Here is a 24,806-nt window from a genome sequence, read left to right as displayed (position 1 = left end):
TCGGTCGTTCACTAATGCAATGCCTATAATCCTAGCTACTTAGGAAAGTCTATGGGACTCTTATCTCCAGTTAATCACCAAAAAGCTGGGAGTAGAGCTGAGGCTCAAGTGGTAGAGTGCCAGCCTTGCATGGAAAAAAAAAATCTCAGGGACGGTGCCCAAATGGAGGTTAGGCCCGATATGGACACACACACACACACACACACACACACACACACACACAAGTAAATAAAACAGTACCTCTCTCCTTAGGGTTGATGTGAAACTGAATGAGCAGGTTGATGTGAAATTAGATAACCTGGCCCAGGGCAAGCTTCATGGAAGTGTTACCTGTGATCTCAGGACTGCTGTGAGAGAAAGCGCAGCCCCAGGACCATAAAACTCCTAAGCAACGTCCTTCCCCACCCCGGCCCTACCTCTGGGAGAAGCCAGAGACCAGGGCGGTGACAGCGACTTGAGTGTGTGATTCCTGGCAGGCGACAGTTCCTTCCAGGACACACCCAAGGCCCAGCTGCGCTGGTGGACGCAGTACGCAGGTGTACAGGACACCGTAACCAGCCGAGAAAAGTTCTTCGCCCGTTCGCTCTCGGCCCCGCCCCGGGAGGGTGGGACTGTAGACTCTTCTGCTGGAGTAGGAAGTCAGTCGGTCCTGTCTTTCTGTCACTCAATGTTGGGGGAACGACCCAGAGAGCGGAATCCGTGTGGACCCTCCCCTTATTTCTGCCGAAAGCCTCCAATCGTGCGCTCGACCATCCGGGAGTTTTTGGCACCTGATGTCGTCTTGCGTCCAGTTTGGGTGAGTGCGGCGTTAGACGGGGATTCCAGCGCCCGCTCCGCACCCTGAAAGTGCCGGAGCCTGGGACCGTGGGGGTGGCTGGGGGAAGTAGGACATGGTCCTGATGGCGCCTCACTCACGGGGCTCAGGGGGATGTGGGGCAAGGTCAGCTAGTGGGGGACACTCTGTTCCCAGGGTCAACCTTGCCTCCGATGACTCCCTGGTGTCCTGTGAGAAATTGGAGAACCCGAAGTTTGTTGGCCATGGCGGGTTTGGTGTGGTGTTCCGGGCACAGCATAAGACCTGGGGCCATGATGTTGCGGTCAAGATCGTGGACTCGTGAGCGATCCCTGCCCTGGGCCGCTGGGACTGGCCAAGAAGGCACAGCCACTGTGCTGAGTGGGAAGGGGAGAAGATGGGAGGAGAGGGGAGGGAAGGGGAGGGGACAAGAAGGGAGGGTAGGAGAGGAGAGGGGAGGGCAAGGGAGGAGATCTTCCCAGGACCCAGACTCACTGCAGCTCCTTGTCTGGAGTGTAGGGAGGAGATATCCAAGGAGGTGAAGGCCATGGCCAAGCTTCGTAATGACTACGTGCTGCCCCTGCTGGGGGTCACTGAAGCCCTGCATTGGGAGCACATATCCGGGCCAGCTCTGGTGACTAGATTCATGGAGAACGGCTCCCTCACTGGGCTGCTGCAGCCTGAGTGGTCTCCTGAGCGCCCTCGGCCCTGGCCTCTTTGCTGCCGCCTATTACACGAAGTGGTGCTGGGAATGAGTTATCTGCATGATCTGGAACCAGAACTTCTGCACAGGGATCTCAAACCCTCAAATGTCCTGCTGGACTCGGAGCTTCATGCCAAGGTTAGCACATCTACAGCCCAGGGCAGACCCATCCACCCTTCAGACACAGAGCCTTTGGTGGCTCTGTCTGTTGAAGACCTTCAATTGCCTCCTTAGAGCATGAGACTGCTTAGGCTTCAAATTCCAACCAGGAGTTTCAGCCCAGGCCATATACCACTAGGCCTTCCAGAAAGTGATGGCCTCATACAGCTCTAGCCTGGGACTGCCTTTTAGCAGGCCTCAGTTGCCCACCCAAGGCCTCTCTGACTCTCTCTTTCCTCCTTAAGCTGGACCTGCATGCTCTAGGGGACAGAGAATTTGGGAGGCCTCCTGGCCCCTTCAGCCAGTATCTTCTTTCTTTCCTTTGCAGCTGGCAGATTTTGGACTATCCCGATTTCAGGGAAAGTCACTGTCAGGGGCAGGATCTCTGGAGTCAGGAGGCACCCTAGCCTATTTAGCCCCAGAACTGTTAGCTAATGTAAACCAGAAAGCTTCCAAAGCCAGTGATATATACAGGTAAGATACCTACTCCACCTCCCCGCCCCCCTCCCCAGAGGGAAGAAATCCCTCCCTCCCCCCCCCCCCCAAGCTTCTAAAGTAACTTTAGTTCAAAAGAAATTTTTCTTTTGGTCCATCATGGGGCTTGAACTGAGGGCATTGGTGCTGCCTCTGAGCTTTTTTTACTCAAGGCCAATGCTCTACACTTCGAGCCACAGCTCCACGTCCTCTTCCAGATTTCTACACCTTTTCTGGACTCTTCTAGAGGTTGGTGTGGGGAGAGAAGTTTTTGTAGTGGTTGGCCAGGCCTCCATCTTATGTGTCTTACAGCTTTGGAATCCTCATGTGGGCGGTGCTAGCTGGAAGAGAAGCAGAGTGTAAGACTCTAGCAGAATCTGGGATTCTTAATACTTGGGTGTCCTCTTCCTGAAAGCCCTGAGCCCTCCCTTTCCTGCTTTCCTGTCTTCCCCCCTCACCTCCCCCTTGGATGATACTCCCTGCTCCTCTCTATGGTTGAACCAATATCCTCTCATACCTTGAATGCTTCTTCTTGCCACCCCCACCCAACTTCAGTTGTGTCTGAGTCACTAGTCTGCGATCAAGTCAGTGGACGGCACATCCGACCCCCACTGTCAGAGTTGCCTCCATCCAGCCCTGAGACTCGTGGCCTGGAAGAACTGAAGGAGTTGATGCAGCGCTGCTGGAGCCCTGAGCCCAGTGAGAGGCCCGACTTCCTGGGTGAGCTGGCCATTTCATTGGCAGTGAGGATAGACTTAGGTCTGTCAGTACAGGGCCTTTGCAAGGGAAAGAAGTTCTGCTGGCCTACAGTTTATCCTTCTGTCTTTCAGACTGCCAACCAAAAACCAAAGAAGCCTGCTCCTTCGTTCAGGACAAGATGGATGCCACTGTCCTCATGGTGAGTCGCCCTGGTGAGCATTCAACACCATCCTCCACCTAGAAGCTGTTCAGAGATGATTCACATGGCTCCCATTGTGCTCCCAATGACTCCCCATGGACCATTGTTTGTGTTGCCTGGGCTAGCTTTGAACCATGGATTCTCATGTTAGCCACCTGAGTAGCTAGGATGACAGGTGTGAGCCACTGGCACTCAACACTGGCCATTGTTCTTTATGTCTTAGCCCTCATTCCTCTCCTCCTCACCCGACCCTGAGTTCCCAGACCACAGTGGATAGACCAAGAAACTACTCCCTCAGGTTTCCTCTGGCTTTTTAAAACTCATGCCTTGCAAGTTCCTCCTGTCCCTACAGGTGAAGACATTTCTGTCCAAAGATAGGAACAGCAACTGGAGCTTGTCTGTTCCAGAACTGGACCAGAGAGGACCAGAAATGGATGGCTGGGAGACAAAAACTACTAGAAGCCGGTGCTCTTCAACTGGGTCCACAGTTTCTGAGATGTTAAACAGCCTGACTCTAGATAGAGTTCCCAGCACATATCCTGAAAAAGGCACAAGACTTACTAAGGAGAGTACAGCACAGGAAGAGAAGGGCTGGCATTCTGGGAGAGTAGGAACATCTGCAGATTCAATGGCCAGAACTCCTCAAATACCCAAGACCTTGCATTTTAGAAACCAAATGCCTAGATCCACTCCAGGACCTGGCTGCCAAAGGAATCAGGTGAGGCAAATCTAAAATATATCCCCTCACTAAGAACTTAGGGGATGTTCAATGGGGAACAAGGCTCTAGGACAGGAGGCCTAAGTGTTCTGTGTTGTTTGTAGGGGGCTCAGAGAAATGATGGAAACTGTTCCTCCGAGACCTCAATGCCAGGTACACATTCCCCAACCCATCCTTTCTGCTCAATTTTTATTTATTTATTTAAGCACTTTCTTCCTTAACACCTGTATAAAAATCTATGTGAGGAGAAAGGGCTAGAGATTATCTAACCCAATCTCATTTCATAAGTAAATTGTTACCCAGTGAGAGAGGCAATACAACAAAGCCTGAATTTTTCTTTATGTGTGTGCTAGCACCAGAGCTTGAACTCAGAGCCTGGATGCTGTCCCTTAGCTTTCTCACTCGAAGCTGATACTTTACCACTTGAGCCACAGCTCCACTTCCAGTTCTTCAGTGTTTAATTAGAGATAAGAGTCTCATGGACTTTCTTGATGGGGCTGGCTTCAAACCATGATCCTCAGATCTCAGCCTTCTGAGTATCAAGGACTACAGGTGTGACCACCAGGGCCTAGCACAAGGCCTGGATTTGCTACTAAGTCTTCTAACTTTGTATAGCAGCAAATCTGTGACCTCTTCAGTTCCACTGTTTCAGGCCTTGAAGTCTAGCAGTCTTTCCAGCTGAACTCGAATATTAGTACCTAATCCTATTGAGCTTCTGCTAGACCACTTCTGAAGTAGCAGCCAGAGTGGAAGGCACAGGACACCTGGAAACAGCCTCTGGCAGGCCTACAGACCTCATTCTTGAACTTGCCTAGATTGAGCACAAGGTGTCGCTGCCCATGCCATAGCTAACCTCTTTCCACCACTAAACTTTCCTTCCCGCTCAACATTACTCTTTCTCTTAAAGGGTCTGTGAGCCTCTCCCACTGCATTGGGGTGCAGATTGGAAGCAGCAACATAATGACTGTACCTATGACACCTGCCTTTCCTACGCAGAGCCCAGCACCATCTCCCATGGGTAGGGGTTGGCAGCCCCCCTACAAGTAGGTTCAACAGAAAGCCTGCAAGAACCTATGCCAGAGTGGGGCCACACAGTAATCACAATGGAATAAAAGCAAAAGCTAAGCTGCCAGCAAGAGTCAAAACAGCCAGCGTCACCTTCTCAACATTTGTCTGTGAAGACTGTCAGACTAGTGCCCAAACTTGATGTAATTGAGCCCTCAGGAAACAATAAATGTATTTGAATGCTAGCAGGATGCAGGAGTCATTAGTCAGGGTGGGAGGGATAGGGAGAGGCACAGGAGCTGGGGAGGAGGAGACACTGATTAAACCGGGAAGGGAAAGATACTGGGGGCTGGGGGTAGGCAACTGTCCAGGCACAGGAGGTCAGGGCCCAGCTGGTGACAGGAAGGAATCCCAGACCAGGCTCCCCCGGTGCTCTAATCTCTGGGAGGAGCGCTTCCTGTGGAGCTCACAAATGACCCCACCTCCCCTAAACCCAAACTCACAGGACAGAGAACCCCTTTTCACCCCCACTTCTGACACTGGGCTTTTCTCCATGCAGGCTCACACACAACTTGCTTTCTGGGCTTAGCTGGCGTCCAGGACTACCCAGCAATGTTTTTGATTCACCAGCGCCCTGACCCCGGAAGCTAGAGATAGGCAGAGACTGGACAGTGTAGACGGGGGCCACGGGAGCTGCCAGAGAGCACCAGAATGGTCCAGAACTCCATCCCAGCCCCCATCTGCCAGCAGGACCCGCGCTCTTCCCAGCCTCCTAGCCAGGCCTCACTACTCCAGGGTCGCCCTCGCAGTCTCCCCTCACCCGCACATCCTGCCCCCTCGTTTTGACACATCCCATCCGGCCACCCCACCAGCCCGTGGGGTCTCCCTCGTCCATACTCCCTGTCCTAGAGAGGCCGGAGTGATATGGGCAATGGTTAGGAGACACAATCTGAGCCGGGGAGGAGGCCAGGAGTATCCAGCTCTGGCACGGGAAGGGGCCGGGCCGTCTCGTCGGGGAAGTGGGAGGGGGCCACGGCGCCGAGAGGGAAGCGACTGTCGCCCCGAGGCATTAAGACCGAGACCGTGCGGTGGGGGCGAGCGGGAGGCCACCTCCAGCCCCCAGGCGCCCTGCTGGAGCCGAGGCGGCTCAGCGTGGGAGCGTTGCGCGTGCAGTGAGTTGAGGGCCCCCCAGGGAGCCCTCCTCGGCCACCCCAGGTCTCCCCTTTCCCTCCCCCCCAGGCAAAGAGGCTTTGCGGAGACTCTTTTACCGTCGGGTTTGCGGGAAGTCATGGGGGGAGATGGCCTAGAGGGAGCTGATGGGGAGCAAATCCCTGGAAAGAGACAGGGTGGGAGGCAGAGGTTGGAAGGGCCTCCCGGGCGGGTGGGAAAAGCTGGGGGGGGGCCTAGACGTGACCCGGCCCCCCATCCCTCCCAGGCCTGGGGGCCCCCGGCGGGGGAGAGATCATGGCCCGCCTTTTCAGCCCCCCACCTCCGCCCAGCGAAGACCTCTTCTACGAGACCTACTACAGCCTGAGCCAGCAGTACCCGCTGCTCCTGCTGCTGCTGGCGGTGGTGCTCTGCGCCCTGGTGGCGCTGCTCGCGGTCGCCTCGGCCAGCGGCAGGGTGAGCGAGTCTGGGCGGCCGGCCGGACCCTGCGCGGGGGGGGGGGGGGGGCCGCCGCTCTGCTCGGGGTCGGGGAGGGTCACGGCCTACGGGGCCTATCAGGAGATTGGGATTTGAGGGGTCTCCTTGTGTTTGGGGGGGTGTCTTTTGCGGGAGCCGGATAGAAAGCATTAAACCTTGATAACGGACCCTGGGCAAGCCCCTCCATCCTCTGGGGCCTTGATCTCTGAGTTTGTACAAGAAGGCAGTCCCGTTCCCAAGGCTTGTCAGGGGTCTACTGGCTCTAGAATAAATCCGACACCAGGTTTTCCAGTTTACCCGAGGGGAAATTGTACTCCACCCCACACCCCCCCTCCACCCCTCGGGGAATTCATTTCCTGGAGTGCGGGGCAGTTGTACCCCGACACTCCCAGAAGGCACCTTTCCCTCTCATTTAGATCTACACAAAAACAAAGCATGACATTTTCAGTTTCTCTTTGGAGAAGGAGGGGTCTTCAATTTTTTATCTGCAAATAATCCTGCTCTAGGTTTCCTTTTCACTCCACAATGACAAGATGGTGCGGGGTGGGGGGAGATCTTTGGGTGCGGCCAGCCCTTGCTGGTCCACCCCCAAACGCCGGAAAGAGGTGTGGACCCAGGGCGGTGTCGGCGGTGTGACTCTACTCGGAGCTAGGCAGGTGTTACGATCTCAGGCCTGGGACTAGGGATGTGCGCCCCCTGCCGTTCACACGCTGCCTCGCGCCTCTCCCGAATCTTGGAGTCACCTAAGTATTTTAGTCAGATTTGGAGACTGGGGTTTTTATTTTTATATTTTTATTGTTATTATAAAGATGATTACAGAGCGCTTGCAGTGACATAATTCAGGTAAAGAGTACATTTCTTGGGCTGGAAAGGTGGCTCAGTGGTAGAGTGCTTGTCTCGCATGCATGAGGCCCTGGGTTCTATTCCTCAGCACCACATAAGCAGAAAAGGCCGGAAGTGGCGCTGTGGCTCAAGTGGTAGAGAGTTAGCCTTGAGCTGAAGAGCTGAGGGATAGCGCCCAGGCCCAGAGTTCAGGACCCACAACTGACCAAAAAAAAAAAAAAACAAAAAAACATTTCTTTTTGGACAATGTCATGGATTTGTTGTTGCTGTTGGTTGTTAAGTGTTTTTTTATGATTGAGGATCTTTCTACTTGCCAGAAGCCAGGCAGAGGTTAGAATAATAAGATAACTGAGGCGTGGAAAGATTATGGATTCACAAATAGACAGATGGTGGTAAAGCCAGGTCTTTGGGACACACATTCTAGGCTGCTGTCTCTGCTGCATGCAAGAGGTAATGAGGTTGATAGGAGAATGTCCACTCTACCAATCAAAGATGCAAAATAATCTGCAAGTGTGTGTGTGTGTGTGTGTGTGTGTGTGTGTGTGTGTGTGTGTGTGTGTGTGTGTGTGTGTGTGTGTGTGTGTGTGTATGCTGGTCCTGGGTCTTGAATTCAGGGCCTAAGCATTACTCCTAAGATTGGCTTTCTGGTAGTTAAATGGAGAGAAGAATCTCACAGACTTTTCTTCCCAGGCTGGCTTCAAACTGCCATCCTCAGAATTCAGCCTCCTATGTAGGTAGGATTACAGGCTTGGGCCAGTGGCGCAATGCGATGCACAATTTCTTATGATTCGGCCTGACAGGAAAGATGTTCAGAGGAGCCCAGCGTCCTTTTTGTTCTTGGGTTTGAGACACTGTTGTAGAACTGACCTGAGGCTATCCGCCCCCTTTCCTTGGTCTGGTTCGCTCCTTCTGGCCTTGGGTGAGAGCCCCCAAGCTACCCAGCCCAATCTTGCCCTCCCGCGCCCTTTCCCCACCTGGACAGGAGCTGACCTCAGACCCAGGCTTTCTGGCCACTGTGGTGTGCGCGTTGGGCGGCTTTTCCTTGCTGATGGGCCTGGCCTCCCGTGAGCAGAGACTGCAGCGCTGGACGCGTCCCCTTTCGGGCCTGGTGTGGGCCGCACTGCTGGCTCTGGGCCATGGCTTCCTATTCACCGGGGGCGTGGTGAGCGCCTGGGACCAGGTGAGAGGAATGGCAGGCTGGGGACAGGGGAGTGCCCAGCGCTGCGATCTGTTCCCCTGTGCGGAGAAGTGCGGGTTCTCAGCTTCCCGCGCCCCGCCGGCCCCAGGTGTCCTTCTTCCTCTTCGTCATCTTCACGGTGTACGCCATGCTGCCCTTGAGCATGCGGGACGCTGCCGCCGCAGGCCTCACCTCGTCATTGTCACACCTGCTGGTCCTCGGGCTCTACCTTGGGCCACAGTCGGGCTCCAGGCCTGCGCTGCTACCGCAGGTAAGCACTCAGATAGCACGGGCGGTGTCCAAATCAGGCTAATAAGTGCTAATAAGTCCTCTGAGTGATTGCTGGGCGTTGACCCCCAAGGCAGTGGGACAGTACTGGGCGTTGGATACTAGCAGATCCTTTCCAACCATTGTGCCCCCACCCGGGAGCTGCTAATCGGTGCAGCACCAACCTACCTGTACCAGAAGGGGGCGCTCGGCCCATAGGGAAGGTGGTTCTCCCAGGACAGAAGTTGAAGTGAAGCTACCCTGGAAGTGGGAAGTCTGGGAATCACGACTTGAAGCCAGCCTAGGCACCAAAAATGCAGGAGACTCTTATCTCCAATTAACCACCAAAAATCCAGAGAAAGAGGAGAAGGAGGAGGGAGAGAGGGGGGAGCTGGGAGGGGGAGGAGGGAGGAGGGAGGAGGGAGGAGGAGGAAGGAGGAGAGAAGTTGGTGATGAAACCTTTGCAGAGAATATAAATCAGACTTTGAGTAATTTTACAGAGAATAAAATCAGAACGAGAGTAATTTTGTGCAGTTGGCGTAGATGAGGGTGAGGATGATGTAAGGGTATTCCTGACAGGAAATCTGTGTGCAAAGGTTTCTAGATCTAATAGACTATGTTGATCCAGTAGACAAGAATCTAGAGCAGAAACATGAAGGAGGGATAAGAAATGTCCCTAAGGGGCTGGGAAGGTGGCTCAGTGGTAGAGCGCTTGCCTTGCATGCCTGAGGCCCTGGGTTCGATTCCTCAGCACCACATAAGCAAAAAGAAAAAAGCCAGAAGTGGCACTGTGGCTCAAGTGGTAGAGCGCTAGCCTTGAGCTGAAGAGCTGAGGGACAGTGCCCAGGCCCAGAGTTCAGGCCCCACAACCAGACCCCCACCCAAAAAAAAGAAAGAAAGAAATGTCCCTAAGATACACAGAAGTCCCTAAGATACTCAGAAATGTCCTGAGAGTCGCTGGTCTCTAAAAGTAGGACTTGGCTATCCCCAGCCAGCCAGTTTTGGAGACCATCCTATAGATATTCCCCACCTCGCATTGGTTCTGCTTCCTCTGAAGCCAGTGCTCATCCACAGTTGGCAGCAAACGCTGTGTTGTTCCTGTGTGGGAATGTGGTAGGAGCGTACCACAAGGCCCTGATGGAGCGGGCACTGCGGGCTACGTTCCGGGAGGCACTCAGCTCCCTGCACTCACGCAGGAGGTTGGACACTGAGAAAAAGCACCAGGTCAGCTGGGCTTGGGGGGGGGGGGAGGGAAGGCACGAGGGAGAATGACATGATACTGAGTGAAACCTTTGTATTAGGAGAGTAGACTCCTCCAGGCTCTGTGAGTTTGGGCCAGTTATTTACCCTTCTATAACATTTCTTTCCTCTTGCAAGGCTCAAATCGAAACTTAAGAAAACAGTGTTATGATAGCTGGGTGGGTTGGCTCCTGCCCGTAACCCTAGTTACTTTAGGAGGCTGAGGTCTGAGGATCATGATTTGAAACCAGCACATGAGGAAAATCCATGAGACTTTTTTTTGGGGGGGGGGTCGGTCGTGGGGCTTGAACTCTGGGCTTGGGCGCTGTCCCTCAGCTCTTCAGCTCAAGGTGAGCACTCTACCGCTTGAGACACAGCGCCACTTCCAGTTTTCTAGTGGTTTATTGGAGATAAGAGTCTCACGGACTTTCCTGCCTGGGTTGGCTTTGAAATGTGATCCTCAGATCTCAGCCTCCTGAGTAGCTAGGATTACAGGCGTGAGCCACCAGCGCCCGGCTTCCATGAGACTTTTATCTTCAATTAACTATCAAAAAGCCTGAAGGTTGGCAGTACACTAGCGGTAAGTGAAAAAGCTAAGAGATACCACCGAGACCCTGAGTTCAAGCCCCTGTATGGGCACAAAAAGAAAACAAAAAAAGGTAGAACTTAGCCGGGCGCTGGTGGCTCACACCTGTAATCCTAGCTACTCAGGAGGCTGAGATCTGAGGATCTCGGTTCAAAGCCAGCCCGAGCAGGAGAGACCGTGAGACTCCTATCTGCAATAAACCACCAGAAAACCAGAAGTGGTGTTGTGGCTCAAGTGGTAGAGCACTAGCCTCGAGCTGAAGCGCTGAGGGACAGCGCCCAGGCCCAGAGTTCAAGCCCCACGACTGACATAAAAAAAAAAAAAGGTAGAACTTTATGATACTAAGTTCAGAACTCTAATTCAGACGTTGATACTGCAAAGTTCAATTCCTATGGAGAATCAGCACAGGATGAAGCACTAGAGCCCAGTTATACACACCAGTGGGGCCTTGGGCAGTAGGAGGGCTCCTCAGTGGTTTAGGAGAGATCCTGGCAATAGCCACAATGAGAGAGGGGGTATCTTGATGCTCATAGTAACTTCTTCCAGGAGCACCTTCTCTTGTCCATCCTTCCTGCTTACCTGGCACGAGAGATGAAAGCAGAGATCATGGCAAGACTGCAGGCTGGACAGAGCTCCCGGCCAGAGAACACGAACAATTTCCACAGCCTCTACGTCAAGAGACACCAAGGAGTGAGGTATGAGAATGGAGGGCTAGAGGGCAGAGCGGAGGTGTGGGCTGAGATACTGGCTGCACTGACCCAGTCTGCCCTGCACAGCGTGCTGTATGCGGACATCGTGGGCTTCACACGGCTGGCCAGCGAGTGCTCCCCTAAGGAGCTTGTGCTCATGCTCAACGAGCTCTTTGGCAAGTTCGACCAGATCGCTAAGGTTAGAGACGCCTCCTTCTTCCCCAGAGATCCTCAAACACCCCCATCATGGGGACCCCCCTTCTTAAGGAAGCTCCTGGCTTCTAAGATTCCCAGTCCTATCTCAGAGCCCAAGTGGGCATTCTGATACTTCTGTGACATGTAAAACCCTCTCAAATATTCCCAGTCAGGAAGCTGTTCACCATATACCTCAAACCTGCAGTCATTGGACCACATCTCCACAGATGTTCCAACCACAATGCCTACAGATGTGATCAGAATGCCAGTATGGTGTCTCTAGACACCACATCCCAAATAAAGAGTGATATTCAGGGCTGGGAATGTGGCTTAGTGGTAGAGTGCTTGCCTGGCATGCATGAAGTCCTAGGTTTCATTCCTTGGTACCACATACACAGAAAAAGCCAGAGGTGGTGCTGTAGCTCAAGTGGTAGAGTACTAGCCTTGAGCAAAAGAAGCTTAGGGACAGTGCCCTGAGTTCAAACCCCAGCGCTGGCACAAAAAAAAAGTTATATTCGGCTGTTCTAACTTGGGGAGGTCCTTCCCAGAGAAATCCCTGCCACTTGAACAGACCCCTGGGATGCAACTTCATTTGGGGTCCCTTTTCAGACCTCTTTCTTAGTCCTGAGACTTCTTCCAGGTACTCATATCTACAGAAACACTACACATGCCAAAACTGGGGAGAGCCATATACTTCCTCCCTGACCCCCCACCCCACCAGCCCTCAGCTATCCCTGTAGAGAAAATTGCAAGGGAAATCCAGCCTCATGTCAATTTAGGGGATTCCCAGGATTCAACTTAGATGCCCCCAATCTCAATAAGTTCTTCAGGAATACTCCATTTGCTCCCCACTTTTCCCAATTCCCTCTTACCCCCTCTGGCCTCTAACCAGGTTCCTCTACACACCCACACACATACTCCCAGGAGCATGAATGCATGCGGATCAAGATCCTGGGGGACTGTTACTACTGTGTCTCTGGACTGCCACTCTCACTGCCAGACCACGCCATCAACTGTGTGCGCATGGGGCTGGACATGTGCCGGGCCATCAGGTCAGCTCGGGTGGGCAGGCCAGAAGAATAGACAAGAGTGGAGGCCAGAGGGGATAGGCAGTCGAGTGGAATCCTCTTGGGGCAGGGGGGGGGGATGTGGCACAGGCAGGGATGAGGGCAAGACTCTAGACTTAGCTTGTGCCTCCACCTTGTGCTCAGGAAACTGCGGGCGGCCACTGGTGTGGACATCAACATGCGTGTGGGAGTGCACTCAGGCAGTGTGCTGTGCGGAGTCATCGGGCTGCAGAAGTGGCAGTACGATGTCTGGTCTCACGATGTCACACTGGCCAACCACATGGAAGCGGGCGGTGTACCAGGGTAAGACCTGAGGTCCTAGGCAACCACAGCAAGAGGCCAACCAGGCCTCCCACAATCTGACACCCTTTTCATAGTTCCTTAAAATTAGCCCAACTCCACGCGAGGCTCAGAGAGATTCTGGGGTGCTGAGAAGGAGGCTGGGAAACAAACGTGTGTGTGTGTGTGTGTGTGTGTGTGTGTGTGTGTGTCTGTGTGTCTGTGTCTGTGTGTGTGTGTGCTGGTACTGGGGCTTAAAGTCAGGATCTGGACTCTGTCCCTTAGCTTTTTTCACTTAAGGCTGGTGCTCTACTATTTGAGCCACAACTCTATTTCTGACTTTTTGGTCATCAATTGGAGATAAGAGTCTCACAGACTTTCCTGCCTGAGTTGACTTTGAACATCAGGTCTTAGCCTCCTGAATAGCTAGGATTACAACACCAGCACCCAGCTTATAGGGCGTATGTATGTGTGTGTGTGTGTGTGTGTGTGTGAGAGAGAGAGAGAGAGAGAGAGAGAGACAGAGACAGAGACAGAGACAGACAGAGACAGAGACAGACAGACAGACAGAGACAGAGAGACTTCCAGCTTTTTCTGTTTATATGGTGCTGATGAATTGAACCCAGGGCCTCATGCATGTATGCAAGACAAGCACTCTACCACTGAGCCACCTTCCCAGCCCCTCATAGGGCCTTTTTGAACTCAAACTTCCTGGATCTCACTGCTTCTCCTTCTAGACGAGTGCACATCACAGGGGCTACCCTAGCCCTACTGGCAGGGGCTTATGCTGTGGAAGATGCAACCATGGAACATCGGGATCCATACCTCCGGGAGCTAGGAGAGCCTACATACCTGGTCATTGACCCTCGGGTAAAAGCCAGACTAGAAATTGATTTCCTGGGCTCTAATGTAGAGGAAGGGCAGGGATACGCCTCTAAGGGATGTAGGGAAAAGGGGGAAATGTCCCTGGTCTTTACTGTCAGACTTTATACGCACCAGGCCAAGGAGGAAGATGAAAAAGGCACTGCAGGAGGGTTACTATCCTCTTTGGAGGGCCACAAGATGCGCCCATCACTACTGATGACCCGCTACCTGGAGTCCTGGGGTGCAGCCAAGCCTTTTGCCCATCTGAGCCACGTAGACAGCCCTATATCCACCTCCACCCCACTCCCGGTATGTGTACCTCTACTGTAACCCACCTCCATTGACCTGGGGCTCCACCTCAGCCTCCCTCTGCCTCCCTCATCACGTGCTGATTTATGATATCCCAAGCTCGTAAACTGTCTGGTTGCCGTAATCATTAGTTCCGGTCTCCCCTTCTCCTCCCTTTCAGAGAAAGAGCAAAGAACACTACTCTCTGCACTCACTTGGGAGAAGATGCAACAGCTCCATAAACACCATATCCATTGTTCCCCAACCTCCCCTTCCCTGCATGCTGAAGGAAGCAGACTCCACCACCTTCTGACTCTTGATTCCAACACTGCACACTCATTGCACCAGGAAATGCCTGCTTCACTTTCTTCCTGCAACTGCATGCTCTCTTCTTCGATCCTTTCTAGAATTAAGGGCATTCCTAATTTTAGCATTCATACATGGGGAAAATGAAGTGAAAATCAAAATTACACATGGCCTTGAAGAAGGAAGTTCCATGAGCAGCAGCATGGGGAGGGGTGGGGAGGGCAGGCAGTGGGCTTATGTAGGTCAAGCTAAGAGAAGTCCAGTTGCTGTAAGATCCTACATGTAGCACATTGAGGTAATCAGTGACCCACTCACTAGTGAAGGACCCTGGATCTCTTTCTACTGCCAGAAACTCCTCACACAGGGACCAGGTCATGCTCCTAAAGGTATGAAGCCAGGATTGAGTCACAGTGTCCTGAGCTTCCAGAGTAGCTAGGATTACAGGCATGATCCACCAGCACTGGGCTGGAATATTCAGTCTTTAAGGAAGGTGAGACACAATGTATTAATAGCCACGAAAGCACTGACAAGATAAAAGTTGACCTAGTTAAATTATGAGTACTGTGAGGACACAAAAGGCTTAAAGACCTTGGGAGTCTCTAGCATCAGAGGAAACTTTAGAGAGACAATGGAGCCAACTGTCTCTTTGTGAGTAGGCATCATTCAGTGAAGAAGGAGAGACAAAAATAATTAAACCCAGAAGGAACAGCCAGGCCAAATGCCCGAGCCCAAGCCCACTGCTTATAGACATTTGTAATTCTAGCTACTTGGGAGGCTAAGAGCAGGACTATCATGGTTTCAGGCCAGCTCAAGAACAAAAGTCCACAATATCCTTCTCAAAAGAAGAGGCTGGGTATGGTGGTGCACACCTGTCATCCCACCCACAACAGGAAGCCTGAAAAAAAAATGAATCAAAGTCCAGGTGACTCCTGGGTAGGAAATGAGACTCTACCTCAAAAATAAAGGAGTGGAGACATGGCTCAGCAGGAGAGACTCTGTCTAGCAAGTATGAGGCCCTGAGTTGAAAACCCAATACCATACATGCATACATACATACATACATACATACATACATACATACATACATGACCAAGGCAGTCCATGGTCTGCTCACTGTGGAGATAATATTTACCACCTCCTTCTATGTGTTCTCCCAACAGGAGAAGGCCTTGGCCTCCTTCAGTCCCCAGTGGAGTCTGGACAGGTGAGGAAACTTGAGCATCTGTGGGAGTGTGGCTGGCTGGGTGCATCCTTCCAGGATGGAGGGGGTGGGGGGGGAAGGATTGGTGGGGGGCAGGGAGAGGAGGGTGCTCTGCTTTGCCCAGACAGTTTTGAGGCTCCCCATGGTAACAGGTTTAGCTGTCCTTGTGCAGGAGCCGCACCCCTCGGGGACTAGATGATGAGCTGGACACAGGGGATGCCAAGTTCTTCCAAGTCATCGAACAGCTCAACTCTCAGAAGTATAGAAAGCAAAGAGGGCTGGGAGGGCTGGGAAGGCTGGGAGTCCTGAATCACATTAGTGGAGGGGTGGTGCTCCTCAGAGGGTCTACAAGGAGACCCACCTTATCACCTGCTCCTGCCCCATCCAGTCCTACCCTGCCTGGTCCTCTCCCCTGCTCACACCTCCCACCTCCCACCTCCCACCAGACAGTGGAAGCAGTCGAAGGACTTCAACCTACTGACACTGTATTTCAGAGAGAAGGAGATGGAGAAACAGGTAGGCTAAGGGAACCAACAGCTTTCCCAACTTATTCAGGTCCTTGTTTCTGAGGAGTTAGGCTTTGAATCTTACCTCCCATGCCTAGATTGCTCAGTTTTTGTTTTGTTTTGCTTTTGCTTTTGCTTTTGTTTTGTTTTGTGCCATTTCTGGGGTTTGAACCTAGGGCACTGTACTTGAGCTTTTTTTTCCCCCTCAAGGTTGGCACTCTACCATTTCAGCCACAGCTCTACTTCTGTTTTTTGGTTTTTGGGGTTTCTTTTGCTGGTTAACTGGAGATAAGAGCCTCACAGAGTGTCCTGCCCAAGCTGGTTCTAAACCATAATCCTTTAGATCCCAGCTTCCTGAGTAGCTAGGATTAAATCAGGCATGAGCCACTAGCACCTAGCTGGTTTGCTCAGCTTTTGACCCTAAGGTGACAGTTATGTGCCTCTCTTGAAAAGGGAGGTCTTCCATAGATCTAATTCTCCTGTGGTAGTGGGAGGAGGGAGGAAAACTGCTTGGGGAACGGGGAGGGGTTACCCAGAACTGAACTGGAAGTTAGAGCACTGAGGCTGGAAATCCTAGCCCTTGCCCTGGGACTGACACCCGAAGGCAACTGTCAGCACCAGTGCACTGTCTCCATTCATGCTTGCTCTTCCAGTACCGCTTCTCAGCACTCCCGGCCTTCAAATACTATGCGGCTTCCACCTTCCTGGTTTTCCTCTCCAATTTCATCATCCAAATGCTGGTGACAAACAGGTAAGAGACATGAGACAAGAGAAGTCCTGCCTCTCATACACGGAAGCCTTTACCCTTGCTCCTCCTGACCCATGACACACACTTCTTTTCCTCTTAACTTCAGATACCTCCCCACAGAGGAAACACATGTTCTGGAGAATCAGTGATAATCACAGACCCCATCTTAATATTGCACATCCTGAGGGCTGGGATGTAGCTCTGTGATAGAGAACTTACCTAGTAAGCTCTCTATTAGGCTATGGGTTCATCCTCCAGCATTGAAACACACACACACACACACACACACACACACACACACACACACACACACACACACACACACACACACACACACACACACACACACACATTGTATCTCTTGACCACCTTTTATATCCCTATCTTTTCCAGTGCTACCAATATTTCCATGAAGGAAACTGGGCTCCCATTGAAATGCCCAAATCTGAGTGAATGGGTAAACTTAGAAAGTAAGTTCTCTATCCTGTGCCACTGCTAGAAAGGGTAAGGTCTTGTTTAAAATTCAGCCAGGCCATCATAGTGGCTCATGCCTGTAATTCCAACTACTTGAGAGGTATATAAGCCCAGGAAAAAGTTAGTGACATCTCATCTCGAATGTCAAGTGGAGTAAGGTAGCATGTGTGTCTGTGCTCCCAGACTAGTGGAGGAGGATTTCAGTCAGGTGAGCCCAGACACGAGTGAGACTATCTGAAAAATAACTACAACAAAAAGGTCTGGAGGCAGCATGGTTCAAGTGATAGGATGCCTTCCTAGCAAGCACAAGACCCTGAGTTCAAACTCCAGTACTGAAAACTCAGTCAAGCTAAAGAGCTATGGGCACTAGTGGCTCACGTCTATAATCCTAACTACTCAAGAGACTGAGATCTCCTTCCTTCCTTCCTTCCTTCCTTTCTTTCTTTCTTTCTTTCTTTCTTTCTTTCTTTCTTTCTTTCTTTCTTTTTTTCTTTCTTTCTTTCTTATTAATGTATAAAAAATAAAAAAATAAAAAATTAAAAAAAAGAGACTGAGATCTGAGCATTGAGGTTTGAAGCCAGCCTGAGCAGGAAAGTCTGTGAGACTTTTATCTCCAATTAACCATCAAAACGCCAGAAGTGGGGGCTGGGAATATGGCTTAGTGGGAAGAGTGCTTGCCTGGCATGCATGAAGCCATGGGTTCAATTCCTCAGTACCACATAAACAGAAAAAACTGGAAATGGCACTGTGGTTCAAGCGGTAGAACACTAGCTTGGAGCAAAAGAAGGTCAGAGGCAGTGTCCAGGCCCTGAGTTCAAGCCCCAGGACTGGCCAAAAAAAGACAGAAGTGGAGTTATGGTTCAAATAGTAGAATGCCTACCTAGCAAGTACAAGGCTCTGAGTTGAAACCCCAGTAAACTCAGTCAGGTTAAAGAGCTTTGGCCCAGAGATTGGTCTGACTGAGCTCCAGCCAATATTGTCAACCCCTAACTCCTATTTATTTATTTATTGCCACTCCTGGGCCTTGAACTCATGGCCTGGGCACTATTCTTGGGCTTTTGTTTAACTCAAGGCTAGCACTCTACCACTTGAACCATAGCGCCACTTTCAGCTTTTTTTTTTCTGTTTATGTAGTACTGAGGAATTGAACCCAGGGCTTCATGCATGCTAGGCAAGCACTCTACCAATAAGCCATATTCCCAGCCCCCCTTAACCCCCTTTAATATTGTCCCCATTCTACTGGTTATTCCTGGGCCGCCCAAACACTGCCCTAAACCCTTCAATATTCTCACTGAAACAGGCTGTTTGTCAATCCAGGCTTGCCAGTAGCTAAGCTGGATCCCCAGAACCTCCTCCTCCTCCCACCACCAAACCCCCACCTAGCCTCCCAACAAGATGGCCCATCTGTCACAGCCCAGAGGACCCAGAGCCCATCCAGACACTCTAAGGAATACTTATTGTCTTTCCTTAGGCCCCCAGCTCTGGCCATCACCTATAGCATCACCTTCCTCCTCTTCTTCCTCCTCCTCTTCATCTGCTTCTCAGAGCATCTGACGGTAAGATGGGCTAAGGGGAAGAAATGGCAAAATGAAGCCCCAGCCGTGAACTGGCCTAAAGAAGGAACCTTGGTCTTGTGGCTAAGACATCTGTACTCCCTTCACAGAGATGTGTCCGGAAGGGTCCCAAGGTACTTCACTGGCTGCCTGCACTATCCAGCCTGGTGGCCACACGGCCTGGTCTGCGGGTCGCCTTGGGCACTGCCACCATCTTCCTGGTCTTTGCCATGGCCATTGCTAGCCTGGTAAGGCTATCCCCATCAAAGCATGCTGAACCTACTAGGGACTAAAAGGGGCTCTCTGCATCTAGGAGGACAGTTGGGTTAAGGCCAAGCAATACTGGGAAGGTAAAGAAAATGCTGGAAGTGTAAAGAAAAATGTTACAGTCTCCTACAGTCAGCTACCTGGACATAATCATTGTTAAAACACTTTGATGGATTTTTCCCTTCCTAGCTTCTTCCTGTGTAAGGAGTTATTTATTACTTAGCTTATTTAATTGATTTTCTTTTTACAGAAATTACCACTGTTTTTAGAAGTCTATGCCTGAAAAGCTTGTAGGAATCATACTCTCAGTTACAAAAGAGGACATAAAGTCCTAAGAGGTTAAATGGCTGACAAAGGATCCATACTTATGAAACCCTCCCACAATCCCTCCTCCTACCATGAGAACCAAGGCTGAGACCCCCTCACTGATCAGAAGTAGCAACTGAAGTCATTATTGTACTGGAGAAGCTGCCTGCCCCTCAGCTCATCTCTTTCCACAGTTCTTCTTACCAGCATCATCAGACTGCCCTTTTCTGGCTCCCAATGTGTCCTCTCTGGCATTCAACTTGTCCTGGGAGCTGCCTGGGTCCTTGCCTCTTGTCAGTGTCCCAGTAAGTGTTCCCATACAGCCCCATATCTGTTTCCACACCCTTCCTCCATCCCACCCCCACCTCTTTTTGTTGTTGTCGTTGGTCATGGGGCTTGAACTCTAGGCCTAGAGCTATCCCTGTGTTCTTCAGCTCAAGGTGAGCTCTCTACTGCTTGAACAACAGTGCCACCTCCAGTTTTCTAGTGGTTTATTGGAGATAAGAGTCTTATGGACTTTCCTGCCCAGGCTGGCTTTGAACCATGATCCTCAAATCTCAGCCTTCTAAGTAGCTAGGATTACAGGCGTGAACCACCAGCACCCGACCCCACCCCCCCACCTCTTAAGCTGAAGAACATGCCATCCCACAGATTGAAATAGATATGTCATACTAGTGTCTGTGTGGATGACATCCCCTGTCCCCCAGATAGGCTCTGGGGCCTGGAAGGGACAGAACAGGAATCCTTGGATGTCCTCCTGCCCTGCCTATGGGACATAGCTATTCCTGACCTATCTCACCTGTCTTCACAGTACTCCATGCACTGCTGCGTTCTGGGTTTCCTCTCCTGCTCCCTCTTCCTGCACATGAGCTTTGAACTGAAGCTCCTGCTGCTCCTGCTGTGGCTGGCAGCCTCCTGCTCCATCTTCCTGCACTCTCATGCCTGGCTGTCCGACTGCCTCATTGCCTGCCTTTATCGAGGTCCTTTGGATTCAAGGTGAGCACAAGCCACAAGGCAGAGGTGTTCAGGCCCCTCAGAGATAGGGTGGGGTGGGCTACAGCAGAGCTGAAGCACCCACCAGGCCAAGGAGGAGGGGTTGGGAGTCTATGGGCACTGGGGGAAGGGAAGAGGCCATAAGGAAGAGGTAGAGCAAAGGACAATCCTGACCAATGACCTCCTCAGGCCAGGAGTGCTGAAGGAGCCCAAACTGATGGGAGCTATCTCCTTCTTCATCTTTTTCTTCACCCTCCTTGTTCTGGCTCGGCAGGTAAGTCACCTAGCTCAGCCCTCCAGAATCTCCCTGTGAATGGTGAGCTTGAGGTCCCCATATTGGTGACTTGCCTCTCTCATCTTGGGTTGAGCCCAAGTGTTTTGCCATTGGAAACTTTTCAGGGGGCCTTACTGCTCTCTTCTTGTTTCCTCATCCCCCAAGTTCCTCCAGATCTCCTGGTCTTCCCTTTCTTCCTCCTACCCCCAAATCTGGGAAAGACCACGCTTGAGGAAAATTCTACTGCCAGTTTTATATATTCTCCTTTCAATCAAGTTTCAAGGTAGTCTCTCTGAGGACAGTTGCACTTATCCCTAAAGCAAACTACTGTCAGGCATTATTGCTGTAGTTACTCCTGCGCTGTCTCCCAAGCCCCCCTGTTAACCTTCCCTAGAATGAATATTACTGTCGCCTGGACTTCCTGTGGAAGAAGAAGCTGAGGCAGGAGCGGGAGGAAACAGAGACAATGGAGAACCTTACCCGGCTACTCTTGGAGAATGTGCTCCCTGCACATGTGGCCCCCCAGTTCATAGGCCAGAATCGGCGCAATGAGGTGATTCCTGAATCCTGAGTTCCAGATACCAGAGGGATTAAGTATTGATGAAAGTCTTTGCCCTGGGCCTGTCCACTCTGGATTGCCTACCGTGGACCAAACAGTCACACAAGGCCTTGGCCCTTGGCACAGACCTCCAGTTTCCAAAGATCTTGGTTTTTCTCTTTGAGGAACATGGAACCTCTGCACTTCATGTTCTCACTTAGGAGGAGCATCTTTTCCAACTTATGGCTGCTCCGTCACTTTCAGAAGCTTAGTCAGGTGTTGATGGATATGATGTGGAGGATACAGTCCACCCATCTCTCTAGCCCTGCACTGTCCAATGTGGTAGCCACGAGCCATGTGTGGTAATTCAAATTTACTGTAAATGAATGCAAACTTAAGATTTTAGTTCTTCAGTTGCACCAGCTGCATTTTAAGAGCTCAAGCAGCCATGTATGGCTAGTGTCCACTATGTTGGACAATACAACTATAGAATGTTTCCATAACTGCTGAAATTCCTATTGGATGCTGCTGCTCTAGAGACTCAAAAATTTTGCTATAGTCAGATGACCATCTTTTTTGGGCCACCATTGTCTGGCCCTCTTTGCTATGGAAATTCTGGAGGATGTAAAGAAGACAACTCAGGAGCTATGTCAGTGACCTGTATCTCCACCACCCCCTCTCTGCTCTCAAGATCAGAAGTCGTTCTACTTCCAGTTTCTTCTCCTGTGGAGATTGAATCTTAATCCTGATTGGTTTCTCTCTTTACGCTGGAAGCTAAGAGCCAGAATCTAGGATTAACAAAAACTTCATAGCATCATTTTGCTAACTACCTCAGATCTGATTCCATCCTTTCCCTTTTATTCTTGTTTTTCTTACTGCTATTTATTTTATCTTCCAGATAGTAGCAACATTTGTAAGCTGACTTAACTGACTTAATGTTTTTACCGATAAGATACAAAAATAATTTCCACTGGCACGATCACAATTTTAGGAGTACATCCCTTCACATAGCCTGACCACAAATCTCTGTCTCATGGAATCAGAAAAAAACATCAAATGTTTGACTTCGAAGTCATATCCCTGGTGTAAATTGGCCCTGTCCATCTCTTTCCCTTCTAATCCTTCCTAAATAAAAAAAAAAAAAGCCTGGCATGGTGATCCATACCTATAATTCTAGCATGTGAGGCCAACTTAGTCTACATAGTAAGACCTTGTCTCAACAACAAAACCCAGAATGACTAGGAATGTGGGGGTGGGGCATGCGACACAGGAAGGACATGTCATACACTCCTCACACCAGCCTTCTACTCCACACAGGACCTCTACCATCAGTCCTACGAATGTGTTTGTGTTCTCTTCGCCTCGGTCCCAGACTTTAAGGAATTTTATTCTGAATCCAACATCAACCATGAAGGGCTAGAGTGCCTGCGGCTGCTCAATGAAATAATTGCTGATTTTGATGAGGTAACTTCAAGAATTCCTCAATGTTATGTCCTGAATTCTAGAACTTTCCACCACTGCCCCCTCTCATTTTGCTTTCCTGGCTATGAGACCAAACCTGTCCCCTAACCCCAACACACTGCCTCCTCTAATGTCCAGGCTCTATCCTCTTCAGTGACATTTCCCACTTTCCCACTACCAACTCTCTTCTTCCTGCTACCATCCTCAAACCCACAGCCTGGTCCTTTAGCCTCCAAAGGCCTAAGGCCAGCCTTCTTGGAAAAGGGAAGGAGAGAGCAAGAAGGACTAGAAACACAACCTCTCTCTGTACAGCTGCTCTCCAAACCCAAATTTAGTGGTGTAGAGAAGATCAAAACTATTGGCAGTACTTACATGGCAGCCACAGGATTAAATGCCACCTCTGGACAGGATGCACAACAGGTACAGCAACCTTTCCTTACCTACAAACCCTCCTGTGGGCTCTCACTGCTGGGCCCATAAGTGGACTTATTCCTGCACCCTCATTGGCTCATTCTGGTGGATGGACTATTCTTAGGATGCTGAGCGAAGCTGCAGCCATCTTGGGACCATGGTGGAATTTGCAGTGGCTTTGGGGTCTAAGCTAGATGTCATCAACAAGCACTCATTCAACAACTTTCACCTGCGTGTAGGTGAGCCTACCCCCAACCATTGCTGGGACAATGTAGTATAGTAGTTCCTTCCCCACTCCAATTCTTTATTAATTGCTTCACAACTCATCCTTGGAGCTCCTCTCCAGACTTAATCCCTTGTGTAAGAAATGAAACTGGAGGCTGGGAAGGTGGCCTTGAGCTGAAGAGCTGAGGGACAGCGCCCAGGCCCAGAGTTCAGGCCCCACATCCAACAAAAAAAGAAAAAAAAAAGAAACTGCAGGGGACTATGTTCAAGACCACTTGCCTTTAAGGCGCCTTCTTCTCTCCAATCCTTTACCTTCCTCTTCCCCTCTTTACTTCTCTAAAGTGACTCCTATCAGAGCCCCTCTTTATTATTCCTTATCAGGACTGAATCATGGACCAGTAGTAGCTGGAGTAATTGGGGCCCAGAAGCCACAGTATGACATCTGGGGCAATACCGTGAATGTGGCCAGCCGCATGGAAAGTACAGGAGTCCTTGGCAAGATCCAAGTGAGGGGAAACATATGGGAGGCCTGAGGGAGGGGGATAAAGGATAAGAGCCCCCATGTCCCCTCACACTCCTCCAATTGCAGGTAACTGAGGAGACAGCACAGGCACTACAGTCCCTGGGTTATACATGCTACAGACGAGGCATCATCAAGGTCAAAGGCAAAGGGCAGCTCTGCACCTACTTCCTGAACACAGATTTGACACGAACTGGACCTCCCTCAGCCACCCTAGGCTGAAACTCCATCCTCTTCTAAGATCCTTAATAAAAAAAAACTGATTATAGAATGTCTGCACATAGAGGAGATCGGAAGTTGTGAAGTGCTAGGAATCACCTTCTCCTTACCCTCAATAGAAGAGTGACTTCCTTGACCATCTTCCTAAAATATTGTCAGAACAAAGCTAGGTTATCTATAACAGCAGTAGTCACCCCTAGGAAGTAATGGTTCATCCATCTCACTTTTTAAAAAATTATTTATTTTGGTGCCAATATTGTTTGCTTGTTTGTTTGTTTTGGTGCCAGTACGAGGGCTTGAACTCAAGACCTCAAGTTCTCCCTTGTCTTTTTCTCTCAAGGCTAGTGCTGTACCACTTCAGATAAGAGTTTCACGGCCTTTCCTGTCTACACTGGCTTTGAACATGATCCTCAGATCTCAGCCTCCTGAGTAGCTAGGATGAGCCATTTGAGCCCCACTACTTCTCACCTTTGAGAAACCTTATTTCCTGAGGTTGACCATGGTCAACCTGCACTAGAACGTCTTATGGGGGCTGGCAGATGCAGATGTAGAGAATTCGGGGTAAAGGTGGGTCTCAAGTGAGATGCGGTCTCAACTGAGACCTGGTTGGCAGATGGTGGGAAGGAAGACAATGGAGAAACATCAGCTAAGAAGGTGGAGATTACAGGAAGATGAAGTCAGACTGACAAGGGTACTTAACCACAGACTTCAGGGAAGACACACTATCTTCTGTGAAAGTCCTTTGAGTCACCAATCTAGAGTGACCACATGGGTGGTCTCCCTTGACTGTCTTTTCTAGGAATCTGTGGGACGTGTACTTTCCAAGTGATCAATAGATCACCAACTGCAAAATCACTCGAAAGGATGGGAAAGGGGGAAGGTGTCATCTATCCTGCCCTGGTATCCTTTCCAAAAT

The 24,806-nt window shown here is 50.7% G+C and overlaps 2 protein-coding genes across 2 annotated transcripts; both read left to right on the top strand.

Moving 5' to 3' along the window:
- Positions 1–611: 611 nt before the first annotated feature.
- On the top strand, positions 612–5,001 carry Ripk3 (receptor interacting serine/threonine kinase 3). The gene is made up of 10 exons (XM_070042740.1): positions 612–796; positions 971–1,114; positions 1,313–1,634; positions 1,984–2,129; positions 2,442–2,488; positions 2,685–2,849; positions 2,960–3,027; positions 3,380–3,745; positions 3,850–3,898; positions 4,653–5,001. Exons 1-10 carry the CDS (start codon positions 774–776, stop codon positions 4,790–4,792), a joined length of 1,470 nt encoding a protein of 489 aa, XP_069898841.1. The 5' UTR covers positions 612–773; the 3' UTR covers positions 4,793–5,001.
- An 848-nt stretch (positions 5,002–5,849) lies between these two features.
- Positions 5,850–24,760, top strand: Adcy4 (adenylate cyclase 4). Its single transcript, XM_070025915.1, has 26 exons — positions 5,850–5,922; positions 6,186–6,373; positions 8,220–8,417; positions 8,524–8,685; positions 9,756–9,905; positions 11,053–11,201; positions 11,283–11,394; positions 12,315–12,442; positions 12,602–12,760; positions 13,474–13,606; positions 13,736–13,909; positions 15,355–15,398; positions 15,568–15,654; positions 15,842–15,911; positions 16,555–16,652; positions 18,595–18,679; positions 18,787–18,924; positions 19,444–19,554; positions 20,061–20,245; positions 20,432–20,516; positions 20,911–21,069; positions 22,372–22,518; positions 22,828–22,935; positions 23,051–23,165; positions 23,533–23,657; positions 23,741–24,760. Exons 2-26 carry the CDS (start codon positions 6,215–6,217, stop codon positions 23,891–23,893), a joined length of 3,234 nt encoding a protein of 1,077 aa, XP_069882016.1. The 5' UTR covers positions 5,850–5,922; positions 6,186–6,214; the 3' UTR covers positions 23,894–24,760.
- Positions 24,761–24,806: the final 46 nt, after the last annotated feature.

This window comes from Dipodomys merriami, unplaced genomic scaffold, assembly GCF_024711535.1.
Source record: "Dipodomys merriami isolate MVZ:Mamm:240054 unplaced genomic scaffold, mDipMer1.0.p SCAF_1, whole genome shotgun sequence".
In the NCBI taxonomy this organism is placed as follows: domain Eukaryota; kingdom Metazoa; phylum Chordata; class Mammalia; order Rodentia; family Heteromyidae; genus Dipodomys; species Dipodomys merriami.
This window is presented reverse-complemented; position numbering and strand designations above follow the sequence as displayed.

Excerpts from the sequence above, each read along its gene's own strand:
- Ripk3 (XM_070042740.1), top strand. The coding sequence starts at position 774 with ATGTCGTCTTGCGTCCAGTTTGG. Across the intron at positions 2,850-2,959 it reads TGAGAGGCCCGACTTCCTGG|ACTGCCAACCAAAAACCAAA; the intron begins GTGAGCTGGCCA and ends TCTGTCTTTCAG. Across the intron at positions 3,746-3,849 it reads CTGGCTGCCAAAGGAATCAG|GGGGCTCAGAGAAATGATGG; the intron begins GTGAGGCAAATC and ends TGTTGTTTGTAG.
- Adcy4 (XM_070025915.1), top strand. The coding sequence starts at position 6,215 with ATGGCCCGCCTTTTCAGCCCCCCACCTCCGCCCAGCGAAGACCTCTTC. Across the intron at positions 16,653-18,594 it reads CAAATGCTGGTGACAAACAG|GCCCCCAGCTCTGGCCATCA; the intron begins GTAAGAGACATG and ends GTCTTTCCTTAG. Across the intron at positions 23,658-23,740 it reads GAGTCCTTGGCAAGATCCAA|GTAACTGAGGAGACAGCACA; the intron begins GTGAGGGGAAAC and ends CTCCAATTGCAG.